The sequence below is a fragment of the Motacilla alba genome, chromosome 1 (genome assembly GCF_015832195.1).
Source record: "Motacilla alba alba isolate MOTALB_02 chromosome 1, Motacilla_alba_V1.0_pri, whole genome shotgun sequence".
NCBI classification, from domain to species: domain Eukaryota; kingdom Metazoa; phylum Chordata; class Aves; order Passeriformes; family Motacillidae; genus Motacilla; species Motacilla alba.
Window position 1 is genome coordinate 18,758,434 of NC_052016.1, and position 17,530 is coordinate 18,775,963.

At 39.3% G+C, this 17,530-nt stretch overlaps 1 protein-coding gene across 6 annotated transcripts in view; it reads right to left on the minus strand.

Annotated features, from left to right (window-relative positions):
- Positions 1-1,700: 1,700 nt before the first annotated feature.
- Positions 1,701-17,530, minus strand: part of LOC119698542 (SAM domain-containing protein SAMSN-1-like) — an 82,544-nt gene continuing 66,714 nt past the window's right edge. For all 6 annotated transcript variants that reach the window (XM_038130535.1, XM_038130519.1, XM_038130526.1 and 3 more), the window contains 5 exons: positions 16,981-17,101; positions 15,440-15,591; positions 13,194-13,400; positions 11,482-11,632; positions 1,701-2,929 (listed from right to left, as the gene is read on the minus strand). In XM_038130535.1, the coding sequence (XP_037986463.1) occupies positions 2,724-2,929; positions 11,482-11,632; positions 13,194-13,400; positions 15,440-15,591; positions 16,981-17,101 (837 nt within the window). In that variant the 3' untranslated portion in view covers positions 1,701-2,723. The remainder of the gene's footprint in view (positions 2,930-11,481; positions 11,633-13,193; positions 13,401-15,439; positions 15,592-16,980; positions 17,102-17,530) is intronic.

Genomic DNA, 17,530 nt, shown 5'->3' on the forward strand with positions numbered 1-17,530 from the left:
TACTGCTTTCTTCTCTTCCCTATCTCAGGGACATTTTAAAGATTACTTGAACATCACTTAGATCTCCACCAGACTTTTTCCAAGAACTCCTAGAATAACCTTTTATTCAGATTACCCAGCACTTAAACCAGTTGGAGAAATGCTTCTGCTATTCCAAACATTTTAATCCATAATCATTGTGATTAACAAGACCACTAAGAGAGGAAAGCAAGTTGGGTCTGCTGCTTGTAGGAAATACATATTTTTCTTTGTGGTACAAAATTTCCTCATTCTTTTTCTCGGAACAGTGTGAGAGAGCGGAAGTGTCTCAGTTTGAGATCTAATCTGCTCTGCATTCACAGGAAGCTACAAAAGTCTCAAACAAGCTTTCGGTTGAAATATTTTTCTAAATAAGAGGCCCTTTGGACAAAGTACTGATTAGAGATCAGAGCAGTTGCAACTCATGCTCTTCGTTCCCAACTATTTTACCTTGCGCCTGCATCCCCTTGCCATCAGCCCAATAGGCAGAGTATAATTCCTGTAAAATATAGCAGCTGTTGGGTATTTTGCTCTGTTGAAAGCTTTGCCTGTCTCTCTGCAACTGTTTAGGGAGGCCTATTTTCATTTGCAAACCTGTGCAAATTAACATTTGTCAGAGTATTTATATCAGGGCACAGCTCTGGCTGGTCTCTGTGGCTGTTAGTCCTTGACCCAGCTAACTTAACTGCTTCTTGACAGTCACAATCATATTTAAACTCACCTCAACATACTTTTATAGGTTCAGCAATTTTGCAGATGTCTTCAGAACCTGAAGACTAAGTGCATCTGCCACAAAAGCCAAAAGATAAGCCTCTCTGAGAGAAATTCAAGCTAAATTTAGTCCTTCTCTAGAACGAGGAGATGACAGAAGCTAATTCAAACTCATTATTTCAGAAGTTAAGTAATATTAAGTAATGTCAGTACTGCATGTCATGATGCAGTACTGGCTGGAAAAGCTTTAAGAAACAAATATAGCTGCTTGATACAAGCTCTCACATTCTTCATCCCACCAAGGGTTCTGCATCCCCACCATGCCTGGCACTATGGGGTCATTGCTGCTAAATGATGACATTTGTTGCTGGTATGAAAAGTAGAGCTAAAACCAGAAACAAATCATAGTAGCTCCCTTTCTGGTGTTTTTGGTTGGTTGGTTTTTTGGTTTGTTTATTTTTTTCCCCTAAACAGAGTTTATTTACTCCAAATCTTTGAAATCTTATTAATGCAATTTTCTAAAATTGGAATTTTATACTACAGCCTTCAAAGCAGATTTGTATGTTAGGAGTCTGACAGCAGCAGACTTTTGAGAAGTCAGGAAAAGTACAGAAAACACTCGCATTGGGGAAAAGAAAAAGAAAGGGAAAAAAAGCTTTCCATTTGTTTAAAGCTTCTTCAGAAATAATCTTTTAGGGGTGGAACTTTTTGTGTTTCATCTCTTCTGAAGGTGATTTTCTTTGGAGCTGTCAGCAATATGTGGAAGCTCTTTAACATAAATGCAAAATTCGTTAAATTATGAAAATTTTGTGACTAATGACTGAGCAAAAAGTCCCCCTATTGACTTGATACACAGATTCTTATGCATGCTAAAAATACTCAGTGGAATTACTATTTACTGTGTTAATCTTAGAAGAGAGCAGTCTTTGAAATGTAATGACCACATTAAAAGTCAAGTATTTTTAAAGGGCTTAAACACATGATTCTGTTTATTATTGAAGGAAGTACTCTAAAAGAAGACAGGCAGTTAAAATGTGTATTCCAGTGTGAAATATACTGGGAAAAGACGATAAAATCTCATATGAAAGACAGTCAGGTACAATAACCATGTTAGCTTCTGAGTTCTGTATACAAACATATACTCTATTGACAAACTTCACACCACACACAAAAGGCAACACCTTCACAAAACGTCATCAAAAAAGCATAGCACTGATCCTGATGGCTTTTTTCTCTGAGTTTGAATTCTCTGTGTAATGCTTGGGACAAATGAGAACACGTGTGAAAAGAGCCATAAAAAAATTGCCACTGCACAAGCCATTCGGATGGCTCTGTTCTCCCACAACATGAGGACCACAGAGAACTGAATTCAGATTCACCCTACAGTTCTCTCATGCCTCCAGGATAAAGTACAGGAAATGACAGTCCACTTTAGAGCTCATTTTGGAGAAAAGTGGTGTGAAACAGCTTTAATATTAGTGAGAATTGGCTTGGTACTTTTCAAAATAGGGTGTGACTGTATCCACCTTTTTATTATGATGATCAATGAAAATGCATTCTGTACACAAATCAGCGAAACAGAGCTCAAAATAGAGACAGTGTGATTAATCCATATATTTTTAAAATAAATATATACAATATTTACATTTTGGACAGTTCCAGAAATTAACATCTCCAGATTATGAACCACTACCTAAAAAAATTTCCTACTATTATAGAAAATGCATTTGCTGTACAAATATTTATAAATACTTTTGTATAAACTTTTTCAGGGAAATACCTGTGGATTCATTGAAAAGAAAAACATGAGAAATTCTTATCATCAACTAACATTTATCTATCAAGTGTCCACATATGAAACAGTTTAGAGCATCATGAATCAGAAAAAAGTAGATTTTCAGTGCTGAGAATATTTTGTATTCTGCTTCTGTGCCACCATACTGACAAATGTGATTGTCTTTTCTGAAAATCTGCAGAAAAGCAGCAGGACTGAATCAGTTTGACTCACTGATTGTTATTGACTGCACCATGTCAGACAGGGCTTCTGGGTCTGCTTCTTCTTTACCATTATCTGAATTTTCTGATGAGATGTAACAGCCAGAATCTCTTGGACAGTCATTTAACTGTGATTTGTCAAAACTCTGCTGAGGGCTTAAGTTCTGCGTCTCCTGACCATCCTCACTTTTCTGCTGTTCTTCAGCTAGAAAGAACAGAAAAAGAAAGAAAAAAATGTCAATACAAGTACCTTGGGAATGAACTGAGACAGCAGCATGACTGATCTTGAAGAACTTTGGAAACAGAACTGGTAATCTACACATGACTGCATTAATATATTTTGTCCATCAGAAACAGAAACAGAAAAAAATTCTCAGCATCAGAGAACTAAAAGTACGATTACACGAGTGTTAACAACATCTGAGTTGACAATGAGGTTGGTCTTTTTCCCTCTGCATGTTTCTCAGAGATGAATGCTGGGGGCTTTGTCCTGATCCTTTATGCTGAGGTCCTTCAGGCTGTGCAGAGTGCAGCAGTCACTGTGCGTGGTCACCGTGCCCACAGCAGGGATGGAGCCTTTTCCCCTCCCGAGCTCATGTATCACAGAGTGGGATACTGAATCAACCACAGGGCCCACTGAGCCTTGTCTAAAACAGACTTCTCTATAGATCTGTATCTTTGGAGTGCAACCCCCACCACCTGATGTGCTCTCTGCGGGAGAGAGAATGCGCTGCCCTTCAGAAGCGCTTGGCACAAAGACGTGGTAACCAGCTTTTCTAAAGCGCCGAGCTTTTCAGCAGGAGTGGGTGGCTGATGGAAACTTCCACCAAGCCTAGCCTGATATCCAGAAGGTTATTTTCCAAAACACAGAAACCTCAGAGGAAGCTAAGAAGCCTAATTTCTCTGTATGATTTTTGAACACTGTTCCAAAACTAAGTAGAAGCAAATTATCTTGCAAATAATTTGCCCTTGTTTAGCTGCTGTACGACTAATCTGTTCAAATTCAAAAACCTGGAACTCAGTGGCAGTATCAACAGACCTCTCAAGAAAAGTTCAGCAGGAGAGGACATACAAGTATACGACTCTGGTTCTAAATTTCCTTATCCTGTTCTCTAGCTGTGAAGTTCATGTTTACTCACAGTAAATTTCTTAAGAAAATAAGCTATAAAATATAAATCTTTCCATTTCCTACTTTTTTCTTGTGCTGTTACCAACCACCTGTAGCTGTAGTTTTACTTCAAACTGTATTTGGCTTTCTGAACAAAGTATAGGGAACACATCTGAGAGGAAACAGATGGTATTGCTCCAGGTTTTTAGCCCTTCAGAAAAATTGTACCTTTTTGCTTTTGCAAAGACAGTTTCCTTCTTCCACTTGTTTTGTTACTCTTTGGTTAAACAGTCAGTTCTGGATCTTTGGTCGTATTTAAACTGTCTCAGTTCAAGTTCAGGCAGAATGGAAGTCCAAAGATATGAAGGATTTAATGCTGTGTCAAAATCTAGATCTATTTTAGTTCCTAGAATGTTAAAATTTCCACAAAGACCATTCATACTGACTTTTATTTCAATTGTTGGAAATTATAAGATTTGGTAAAATAGGAAAGATTTTAAATTTGATTTTTTTCTATCTTGTATTGAATAACAGAGACTGAATTAGAAATGAAAGACTGAAATTTTTCCGTTTTACAGTGAAATGGAACAGGGGGAGAGTTTCTTTGGAGACCTTTTTCATTGTGTGAGATTTCCACAAGCTTCACAAAGCATTTTGATTTACTGAGAAGCATTTTGAGGTCTTGATGGAAGATTTGTTTGGCCTGATTAAATCTGCTTAATATCTTCTAAGTTCCAATTGCCTAATAAATTGAAAAACTTAGCTGATTTTTTTTTAAAGAATCCAAAGTCTCAACTTAGTTATTTTTTCAATAAAGTCTGAGGGTATAGGCGTAACCAGATGTATTTTGAAGAATAATAAAAAAAATTACTTTAAATATTTTCCAAGGAATAAATGTTCCACCTTGTTCTCAAATAAATTAATTGTTAATTGTACTTGCATGAAAGAGCACATGTTGCAGCAGATTTAATTGATATCTGTAACTGTTTGATCCCCTTCTCACTTTACAGAACACAGTTTGTCATGTCAAATGTTATCTCTCTCTTTGCAGGGAAAATATTTGATCATGTAGGGTCCAATTGATTTCTGATTGAAGTCAGGAAGGAATTACAAAGGCATTGCACCGGTGAAGGTATTCCTGCTGCTGTTGGCAGCGACAGAAGTAGCTCAGCACAAAAGCCAGCGATGCCCCAGCAAAGCCTTGTCCTGGGTGTGTCCTCAGCTCCTCGCAGCATCATCCCACGGGGCAAAGGGAACCAAGGCTTGTGCACCACTGGGAGCCCTCCTGCCTTGCTGCCTCCCCCTAATCCCCTCGGCCACCTAATGCTGCTCACTGCCCTTTCAATCTGCTGCTCCAGATCCTCTACTGCCCTGGCAAGCACTGACCTAAAAAGTGTTAATCCTGTTTACATTTTCAAGGTCAGAGAGGAGCCTCCATCCACTTTGTTTGTTTTACAATGGAAAGAAGACCGAGTAGCCAGTGGTTTAAAAGGAAAATGATATCTCAGTCTCTGTATTAGTGCCTTGTAACTCGTTGTCTATATAATCTAAACAGTTCCTATGTGAACAACACATCCTAATTTTTTTGTCAATGTCCCTCTACTGTGTTTCAGGGAAAAATGCACAGACAAGCCTGGAACTGTGATTTCTTTTTTTTTGTTTTTTTTTAATCTGAATTTAGGTCAATTAGGAAAATGAGAAATTTCTATTTAGAACACATACATAAACTAGTTAAATTTTCTTACATGAAAAACTGAAAATCAAAAATATTCAGGTGTTTGAGACAGAAAAAATGTTATATTGTCTATTTTTCATTCTAAGCAGAAAAAGTTGGAAGAACACCCCTCCCCCTCCATTTTTTTGAAGAAAAGACTGAGCAAAGATTGGTGCCTTTTTTTCTCTTTAAAGCAGTCTTAAATATAATGCAGTAACTACTAAACCATTTGAACAGGGTCCTGAGTATTATAAAAATACATATCGTGCAATTTTAGGAGTTTCTTCATGAGAAGAGCAAAGGACCTTTTGCTCTTTTTCTTTTTCTTTTTCTTTTTTTTTTTTTTTTTTTAAGCTGTTGGCTCTTTCATTCTACTTAAGTCCTTTCTCTAACATGTATACACTCAAGTTCTACATTAGGAAAGGTAAGTTTGCTGCCTTAATCTTTTGGACATCAGAAGAAAGCCATGCTGCACAGAAAACAGGAATTGATAAAATTAAACTGCCGTTAGATGTTGCGGAATCATCAGAAATAACTATCTTATCAACAAATGGAAGTCCTATCATTTTTCTACAGTAAAACAGTTTCACATAAGATAAATGGCTCTCAGTCACTGTTGTCTATGATATGGCCAGAAGAGCCCAAGATATGCATCATTTTGACACATATATTCCACTACTCTTTTAGACAGTAGGATTATATTCAGACTTCTGAAAAAAATGTGAGGCCTTTAGCCTTAGTAAGAGATGTGTGATGCATCCTTTATCTTCCTCACTACTTAGACCTTTAAAATGAGTTTTTGTTATTCAATGACTTAGATGTGCATGACACGTGCAAGGATAGATTTTTTTTCCTTCACCAGCACTTTTCCCCTTTCTAATGAGGTTAAAGTCCTGATTAGGGAAGCACTTTAAGCTTGGGTTTAAGGGAATTCAACTCAAGAATACACAGAGGTCACTCTGACTCCTGTGCAGTTATGTCAGTTTAAACGAGATGAGTGGCAGGAGGCTTGGATTTTGTCTTGGACAAAAAGAAGGTCACCCAAGAGCAAACCAAACTTCATGAGTGGGCTCTCTGAGAGTTTGCCTTTGTGAGTTTTGTCATCTGGGCTAGGAGCACTGTGCTTAGGCTGAGTCATTCACCTGCCCTCCTGGGAGGTGCAGCGGTGTACTGAGCAGCACCTTTCAATAACTAAAGGCTCAAAATCACAGAATCGCAGGATACTTGGAACAGACCTCTGGAGATCATCTGGTCCAACCCCTCTGCCAAGGCAGGGTCACCTGGGGCAGGTGACACAGGAATGTGTCCAAGTGGGTTTGGAGTGACTCCAGAGAGGGAGACTCTGCACCTGTCTGGGCAGCTGTTCCAGTGCTCTGCCTCCCTCAGTGTAAAGAAGTTCTTCATGTTGAGATGAGACATTCTTGTGTTTTAATTTATGGCCATTGCTCCTTGCCCTGGCACTGGACCCCACTAAACAAAGTCAGTTTTGGAGGATGAAGCCAGACCTCCTATGTATGTACTCAGGCCATGTATCACCTGTACCAGTTAGACCATTTAAGTGTGAAAATGAAATGAGATCTCACAATGCATCAAACTCAGAAAGGATCATTAGGGAGCAGTGAAGGGCAGTAATTCTTGGCAAAGATGCAGAGAAACCTGAAGTGCTTTGTGCAGTACTTTGGACATTCAAAATACTAAATATTTTGCTTATATTTACAGGTACGGAACTTCAAACGTTGCATTCGCTGAAATCAGTGGCACAGCTTTTGTGGGAAGAAAAAGTTATTGAACTGATGTGAGAACTTGTGGTGAAAACAGAAATGAGAAGCTTCTTTTTTTTAATCTAAAATCTGGAAGCAAATAGATGTGCCTGAAAAAAGAAAAAAGGTGAAAAATACTAATACTCATGCAAGGATGAGCTTCCTTGGGAAATCTGGAAATATTATGTTCAGGCCAATGTGTTGTACCACAGTACAGAAAGGGAGATTGTCTCTGAGCACAATTTGACCTTAACAAGATACTGTATGATCCCATGTATTGAAAGGCACTGCCCAGTGTAAAATGGAACTCTTGGTCCCTGATTCTCACATAAGGGATGTGAATGAGAACTGAAAGTCATGTCCTTATCTATCTCCTATCTTGCTGTCCAAGAACAATAAATAAAGGGTTAACCTTATTTGGTATTAGTAGTGGCATTTAAAAGTATGACCTGCGCTTAAATATGAAAAGTAAGCTAAGGAAATTGATTTGGGGAGATAAGTTAAAAATATTATCCCCCAAATTGCACATATTCACCTATTGGGGTTTTTCCATAAAATGAACTGTATGCACATATCCAATGGAGTCTAATTTTTCTTTAGCTCAGAGTAGCTTTGGACTAGTGTAACCCAGTGGATTTCAGGGATGAACCTCTTGATTTAAATCATCTATGTGAAAAAAGAATCAAGCCTATTTTGCACACACAGAAACGTGTGTCCCAGGAAGTGGTCAAGAAAATAAGTTCCAAACTTCTTTTATTACTTTATTCATTAACCATCCAGCAACTGCTTCGCTTTAAAAATAGCATCCTACAAAAGCACAGACATCCATCTCCTGTCTAGAAGCCATCTGGGAGAAGAATGGAAAGCTATTAAGAAATACTTTATGAAAAAGCCTTTTTTTTTTTTCCCTCACAGCCATGAATTCATGGAAACCAAGACTTGCCCCAAATATATAGATTTGACCAAATTATAGAAAATCAAAAAAAAATGTCTGAGAAGGGGGGAAGGTCATGAGGAGCTTACAAATCCTTGCAGTTCTAGGATAGCCTTGCTACATGAAGTACTTGAAGATGATGAATTTGGGCCTGGACTCCCAGGAAAGGAGGAAAGAAGACAGTGCAGTAATAGAAAGAAAAATCTGCTTTAAAAACACTGTGTGGTAGCAATTGCTAAAAAAATTTACTTTTTAAAATTCATAATATGAAATGGGTAAAATTTATTCTTTCAAATTCACTCAGATCTAAATCAAATGTAAGTTTAAAAAAACTGTCACTGCCAAAATCCTATATTTTGCATGGCTTTAAGTAGCATATAATGTGGAAAATACTGCTGCAGGTCTTTTGGTTAGAAAACTCAATAAATTTTTATTCAGCGAGATGAATTATACACCGCGAGTAAGTGTCATGAAGAAATTACTCAGTATAACATACAATAAATGTCAAGAAAAAGCCAACGAATGACAAAGAAATTAAAAGCCTTGTAAAAACCTCTGAATATCTCACAAGATCAGATTTCACATTAGAGAAATGTGAAATCTTGTTTTACTGCATTTATAGGAGGATCTAGTAAAATGAGTCTGTGTACCAGCACACTTGGTTGTTCTGAGTAATGGCAGTGTCACAAAAACTCAGAAATCCTTGTACTTCAACTCTGGGCCATACCTGCCTCTCCATCCATTTATCAAACACGTGCTTCATGGAAGCATGAATGGAATGCAGAGACATGGAAGTCTTCCAAGCTCTGTGAGAAAGATGGGCCTAGAACAGTAAATACAGTCTTACCATTTCATAAAGCTTATTTTTAAAAAGTGAACTTTTTACTTGGAAAGTGCTGAAATTCTATCTAGAATTCTCTTGGCCAGTAAACAGATTATGTTGTAGCTGTGGGTAATTATGCAGCTCACTTCTAAGCAATGCACAAAATCAATTTTAATTAAAAAATCATTTATGCTGGACTGAGCCATGCCCATTTAGGAGAAAAAAAATATTGACCCAGGAAAGTTCAGTCCAGATGCAGAATTCACTTTCACAGTAGCACCCACCTCTTTCAACCCAATTTTCCAATCTGATTGACAGAAGGACAAAGAGGTCAAATGATTCGTACAACGTCAGACTCATGCGGATCTTATCCCCAAGATCATCTTGACACCCTGTCTTTTGTTATAACAGCTTAACAGATAGCTACTATCCATTTTGGTCTTTAGTATCCTCCTTTCTGGAACAGGTTGTTCAGTTTTGTCCCCACCAGTCATGTGACAAATGCTCTGATCCCTTTGCAACCAGACACAGCAAGGATTCAGGAATCAAACTAGGACAGTATTTACTCATAGCTTACCTTAAAATATACACAAATCTTACGAAGTTTAACTAGACTTAAATGAATGCTTATAGCTGGTATGACACAAAAAGATGCTGTGGTTCTGTCCCTGTGAGCATTCCTAAATTATGGTAAAATTATTTGATTAAATTTGAATACAGAAATTATTTGCTGTACCTATCTAAAGTGCATGTGAGACAAATATTCATTTCATCTCTTGAAATAAGACTACAGTGTCGTCACTGATTCTGAAGCATGGACCCCTTTATAAGATTTAATGTTATTATTCCCAGAGCTGTTACAAGAATTTGAACTATTAAACCATGCAGATAACATCAGGGACACTGTTTTGCCTGGAGAAGTGACTTAATCCTATGCTGCCAACATAGGAAGAACCCAATTTGGATAATAAGGGTGAATATATTAATTTTCAAAATATGGGACATATAAGGACCTTGTTAGGTTTGGTTCTTGCACAGGTGCATGTAGAACTTTAGGGGTTAAGACACATTCAGTATCGAAAGCTGCTTGCTCTGCTTTTTGTTACCCAGCAAACACAAATAGCAAACCATACTCTCACCACTACAGAACAGTTCAACACTCATGTGGTCTGTTAGAAACCATGTTTCAGTTTGGCTTTCGCACTGAGGCAAAACTGCAAAATTACAATCTAACATTTTTCTTTACTATTTTTCTGGTGTTAAATGTGGAAAAACATTTGCAGTAATATGTGCAGAAAGTGCAGCAAGGCTGGTTCCCACAGCAAATACACTATACTCAGTATATACATTTTCAGGCGTCTTCCTGGCAGATCCCTGCAATAAAACTTGTGCAAAATGTAACTCTTTTCTTTTCTGGATTCAGTCTTTCAGTCATTGCTTCTGCATAGACAGCCCTTCAAGAGTTCTTTTCAAACCTGTCATCTCACAAAGCTATAGACCAGAAAGAACTTCTGAACCCGGAGGGCAAAGAAAACCTTTCTAATGGCACTCCAACATATTTGCAAGAGCCTTTCACTGGAAGCTGAATAAGAACAGGAACAACTTAATGTACAAATGGGGTTCCAAAAAAAGCCCAAACATTCAGGAAAAAAATGGAAAGCTGTCTACATACTGAGGAAATAATAAGTGGATGCCTGAAAAAAATTGCTATTAAACTATCCCAGGAAGACATTGTTTATCCTTCTCTCTCTTTTTTCTATGCTTCTCAGCTGCAAGTGCACATTTGATGACATGACTGCTCAGTATAGGGGGAGTATGCACAAATATTAATGAAGATGAAAACCCCTCCCTCCTGTTTTGGCTGAGTATCTAATTAAGTAGATGCTTAGCTGTAGTTTCTACAAAATTGACATAAAGTATTTATAATCCAAAGTCAGACTGGAAATGTCATAAGAAAAGTTTTTCCTGTTCTGTATCCTAGCTTTTCCACTCCCCACAAAAGAAACAATGAAGAAAACAAAATGGTGATCAATACATGTGCATAAGCAAAATGGTGACCAATACATGTGCATATACACACCCCGTATGTTCAACTCTTGGAAGCTCACCAGAAACAGAAGTTAGATTAACTTTGAGAGAAGAATGCAAATCAGCTATTTTATATATATATATATATATATATATATATATATATATATGCCTGTATGTATATTTTTTTTACAATACTTTCCTACAAAAAAAGATAATTTGAATAGGATTTAAGTGTGGGATGAAGCGAGGGACAAAAACATTTGTAATTATCTGCAGAATGTTGTTTAAAAAAAATTAAAGACAATTCTTTATTAGAGCTGTTTGACCTAAGCTCTCTTTTGCTTAAGATACTAGTGCATGTACTCTTGACAAATCTTAAACACTTACTGTCACAGTCCTGCAGATTTTCAATTGCTGATAACAATCTTGCCCTGTCGTCTGGGTTAGAAATATTTAATTCAATAAGGTGGCTTTCCTGTAGATCCTTTAAGTCCTCTAGAGTTTCGTAGCCATTCAGCAGGAGGGTTGAGGAATATTCCTACAAAAGGAAACAAGCAAATCCTCTCATGGAAACAAGCACTGTGTTTAGTAGAGGAATAGGCACGATTTCACTTTTTCTTTTTGGCCAGGTTGAGATGGTCTCTGTTCTCCAGTCCAATTGACTTTCCTTTGGCAGAGGTGGAGAGCCAGAGGGAACACAGGCAGAGATACCTGGGAGTCCTCATGGACATGCCAGCATCTGTGCCTGAACTCCCTAGCACAGCCCACCAGCAAAGAGGACCAGGGCAGAGCTCTGCCAGAAATTATTTAATTTGCTGAGTGTCTGGACTTTTGTGGGTCACTCCATGAGTGTCTCCCATGCTGAGCCCAGGAGGGCCTCTGAGGAAAGGAGTGCTCTGCCTTTTCACAAGAGGAACCCCTCAATACGAGCAAGGGGAGAACAGAGGGAGCCCTCGGCCCTGCTGTGTCACACAAGGTCCCCCTTGAGCTGTGCATCGACTCAGTACAAAGCTCTGTGCACGCTCCAGGGAAAGGAGTGTTTGCATCAGCAGCAAAGCAATTACCCTTATTAAAAATGTTACTTGTAAATCATGACCTCATTACACTTTGACACTCAGTCAAGATCTAGGGTTGCAGAGAGGGAGAGAGGTGCAACATGAGCGTGGTGCAAAAATACTATTGCTCCCTAAACATCACAAGAAATTAGAAACACAAATTCTCAATTTTGGCTCTAGAGTCAGACTGCAGCCCTGCCCCTGAAACATCCACAGACACACATTTCCTGTACTTAGGCACACAACTGCAGCCAGGCTGACCTGACAAGTCACCAGTGTCCCTCTCTGAGTGGGACAGGGCTAGGAGTTTGTCCCTCCTAGCCCAGCCACGTGATGAGGTAAAATGCAGTTCTATAAGCCACTTATGATGCCTTTCCTGGTCTTAAAAACTGAGAACCAGACACAGTTAAGGGATAAGGGGGTTTTAACTCAGTATTTAATAAGGATCCTTATTGGTGCACACTTCACCAGTGTGGAATGTGCCGCAATGCACCCACACCATTGATTGTATATACAATTTATAGACTTCACAAATTAGCATATCTAACAAGGATGCCCCATGGGAGCCCTGGATGAATGGTGTGATATTCCCCCATCCATGTAATTCCCCCCTGGATGGGCCAAATCTCTAGTTTACAGGATATTTTCTAGGGAGGACCTTGGTTTCTCAAGATAGTGTAGGGTTTTCTGGCCTCCTACTACGACATCTTTAGGATGTTTAGTCTTCTGGTCTAACAAAATACTAGGACTACACTGTTATCAGACTTAAGGAATTACATGTATGCATGCCAAGAATACTGAGGTTACACAGAAGTTATATAAAAGGTACATGAAAGAAAAGGCAAAAAATCATCTTGGCATTACTCACATCAGATAAAAGACAGACACGAGGTTGCTTTGCTTTGCTTTGCTTTGCTTTGCTTTGCTTTGCTGACATCAAAACTGCTGAAACCTGCCTTTCTCCTTCTGCCTGCAAATGACATTCAAACCCAAGTGCACAGAAAGGGAATGTTTCAAATAGAGCTGGGAAATGCCTTGGCTGACCTGCAGGTGGACACATTCCAGGAGCTCTTGCAATGTTTTAGGCTTGGTCCTTTTGCTTCCTCTGTGTGGGTTTATCTTTCTGGGTGTAGTTTCTTCTTCCAAGATAATATCCACATAAATGAACTTGAAATTTCCAACTTTGTTGTTCAGCATGCCTGTCCATATGCCCATGGGAGTTTTGCAGATGATATCTATGATGTCTCCTTTCTAGAACAATAAAAAAAGCACATCACTGCTTACACCTCTGGTTTGTTATGTGTAGCTTTTCCTCTATGGACCAAAACCAGCACTATTCAGTGTGAAGTAACTTTTTTTTAATTACCTAGATTTAGTGCCTTTGCTTTTATAAAATCCCAGGAAATTAATTACAGAAAGTGGAGCTAGTCCTTATCTCCAAACCTTTGTGAAGGAGAGGTGAGCACAAGCAGCCCCTCTCACTATTTTTGTGCTCCACTTGGTCCCTGAAAAGGGATAGGGTTGCATCAGCAATTAACTTTTGTCATGGGCAGTGGGCATGGTTTGGCAAAAAGCAAGTGATTACTATAAGGTTATTTTCAAAATATGTGCCATAGCATTTACAGAATAATCTTATTATCTAGCTTCTCAAGGGTCTCCAAAACCAGATAGCTGATCTATGTGAAAGGTGGACTCCTACCCATTTTACAGTAAAAAATACTGGCTGCATTTCTCAAAGATAATAAGGAACATTTAACTCCCTTAACAAATATGAGTGCTTAAAAGGATGACAACGCAGCTATTTCAAGAAGGTTTTTTGGTGAAGGTGCTCACAGCCATGCTGTGAGAACCAAGGTCTCAGCTCAGGAAAACAGTTATTCTGAGTAATTCTCATAGTAAAAAGGCTCTTACAAAGTCATGGACCCCACACAACTTGCTCCCAAGGACCTCAAAAGTGAGCCCTCTCCCCTGGCACGTATCACAGAAAAGTGTTGAAAGCCTTTGAAGAGTTATCCAACAAATACCTGCTTCTTTTGGGATTCTGTTACAAAGTTAGAAATCAAACTCAGTTTGTTAGGATGTGTCTACAGCTCCATGATGTACATCTTTTCTGGTCTGGTCAAGGAACAGCAAGTCAAGTGGTCACCCGAGTTTTGGTACAAACCCAAGTACAAAATTGACTGTGAGCTGGTGACCTGGTTTAGTTAGAACATGGGGCTCAGAGCTGTGAGTACATTTGAAATGGGAACTAAACAAACATTTATTTAAAGCTCAATAAGTACATGTTATTCTACAAACTTGTGCAGGCTCAGGAGCTTCAGATGTGGATGCAGGTCAGGATTAGGCAGTGGCTCCAAGCCAAGATGCAGATGCACTTTGAATTCAGATTCAGGGTCCTGAAATTTTGTGTGATAAATACAGGGGATTTCAACCCTATGTATTAGCTTATAATTCCAAAATACACTACCTTAATGAATAAAAAAGGAACCTATATGAGCCAGCAGATATTTGTCATTTCATGACCAGTTAAATAGTCAAAACTGTTAAACTGTATTACAAGAATTGCCCTAGATGTGGGTGGAAGTGGAGGGCCAGTGCTGAAGACTGTAAGTACCAGTAGAGCAACAGCTCTCATGTAGGCCAGAGGGAAGGTGAGGGAATCTGTGTGAGATACAGGATTTGGCAAAATGAAGAAGCTGTGAAGAAGAAAAGAGTCTGAAAGGCTGGGGTTTTTAAGTAATGTTCAACTGGGCCCCTGTTTGTTGCTCTTTTTGCTCACTCACACAGCCCAGACTCCCCTTGCCATGTCTGGGCTGAAGAATGTTCACAGCTCAAACATAGGCTTAGAGAAAAGTTTAATGGAAAGGCAATCTGGTTTTATTAAAGGCAATGGGTGCCACTGAGCTTTGGATATATCCTAGTTGTGACTGGGAAAGCTTGGGAAGACAACTTCACATTCCATGGGACTTTACTCTTTCTTACTCCAGACCGTTAATGTTGGAAGCAACATGTATTTTACTCTGAGGAATACTGGGGTAGGTAGGGAGATACCATGAAGGGGTTCCTACCTGGAATCTGTGCCTTAAAAAGCCTTTAGCAGCACTTGGCTTTGCAGCCTTGTCTGAACTAAGTCCTTATAGAAGCATTGAGAAACCAGATCAGCCTTGCTTTTAGTGTTCCATGTGCTTAAGCAGGTAAAAAATTCACTATTAAATGTATTATTTGCGTGTAAAAAAATTGTCCCCCTGGCATTGCTAGGGGGAGAGAAGGAGTCCTGGTGGTTGTCTTACCTTGATTTTCAGCGAGTCAGTGTCGTAAGGACTGGGTGTGAAATCGGTGTGGACTTTGGCTCGGCCGCAGAAGGGGCCATTGTAGGGGACCTCGTCATCAAAGCGGAGGCTGTCCCTGTTGCTCATGCCATCGGAGCAGCTGGTCACCCCACCTGGGAGAGAGGCAGCTTGAGAGACCCCTGCCCCAAATGCCCAGACATACAACTCTGCACAGCAGCCCAAGGGAAGGGGTTCAAAACCACAGAATCAGAGGCATAGCATATTCTGTGTGAGTTTGACACGTTCCAGGATAACTACATTCAATAAAAATCATGCTACAAGAGACAGAACAAAATGGGTAGGAGATCTTTCATTCATATCTTCCCTAAAGTAATCTTTTTCTGATGATGATACTAATAGACTATGCATTTTATTTACAGACTTTTTGAAATATTACCTCTGCAGATTAATAAAGTGTACCCTAAAAGAGCAATTTAAGGAATGAATTCTGCTGAACTTCTCCTGTTTATTCAGAGAAATGAAAACAAGTACTGTAGAAGTTATTTTATTTCATTCCAGAGCTAGCTGAAACATCAAAGGAACCTGCATTGCAGAGGGAAATTTTAATCTTATCAACATTTTTGCCTGTCATTTTATCCAAGTTAAGCAATAAAATATCAGCAGAGTAATTCAAGCAAATTTGAGCAAGCTCTGCAATATCCCATCCAAATATGTTTTTAGATAAGAGCAGCAGTGTATTGGAAGTAAACTCCCATATACGATTTTCACAAATCACGTCACAGAAAATGATCATAAAAATGGTTTTGTTTGAGGTGATTGCTTGAGTGCACAGTTCCATCTCAGGGCCAGATTAACTCTAAGTGCAAATGGTCTGAGCTGCAGCTCCAGTCTGCACTCAGTGCTGGGGCAGTGCCTGCAGGGTGGCACAGCAGTGTAACCAGGGATAGCTGTGGCCTGCCTCCCAGCAGATATCCACAGCAGGGCAACACAGGGAGGTGGAGGCACATTTCTCATCAGAGACTCCTCTGACCAAGGATGGAGGAGGGTTTTCAGTGGGTTTCAGGTGGACTGTGTCTCTCTGCATCATGTCCCAAAGCTGCCAGGTCAGACCCACATCCCCCACCATCTCAGAGAGACTTTGTCTGCCTCTGTCTGCCTCACATCTCCAGGGCAAAGAATGAACTCACAGCCAGGCCGCCAGTAGAGGACGTTTTTGTGGCTGCATCTAGCGATTGCAAACCCAGCACTAAGGCAGGGATAACCCCACAAAAATGTATGGTGTATGTATACCAGCACTATGCCCTAAAATTCATGTTATTTTTTTTTTCTTCAGTTAGTATTTTCACTCTTAAAAACACTCAATTTATTTCTGGATAGATGTATATCTACCTTAGCTGCTACCCATTTAACCAAATTGCACTTTTGTCTGCCAGAATGAAGAGCTCTCTACCATCACATTTTTGATCACCAGCTCTGATTCCACAGGCATAAGCAATATTGATCCAGTGACAGAATAAGAAGTATAGGTGTCTTGTACTTACTAGATGAGCTCTGGCCACTGTTCAGACTATAGAGACTTTCCAAAGAGTCACTGGCTTTTAGGGAGACCTTCTCAGTGTGTGTTCCACCACCAGGATCACTGTCTTCTTTTCCCTCTTCATTCTTTAACACAAAAATCAAATGTTAGCCCCAAAGAAATATATTTTACACAATTTTTTGTTTGTTTGTTTTAAAGCATCATTGGAGAATAGCTCATCATTGCACTTTATTAAGAACTCCTTTGAGAGAGAAGGCATTTTAGAAGTTGATGCCTGGTACTAACCATGCCTAACAATCACCCCAGTATTTTATGAGCCTGGAGAAATTCCCTCTTGTTTCTGCCCCACTCCTTCATCCCCTCTCTGCTCAAACAGCTAAGCTAGGAAGACTGCAACACACCATGGCAGAGCTGAAAGCTCGTAACGGGAAATTTGTGGGCAGCCTGATAAGATTTTGTCTCCTTGTCTCAGAGAAGGAAATATAAAGCTCGGCTCCGAAAGCAGGTGGTGAAGAGCTGGCTGACACAGCTGTGTTTTGCACTGAACTTCTGAA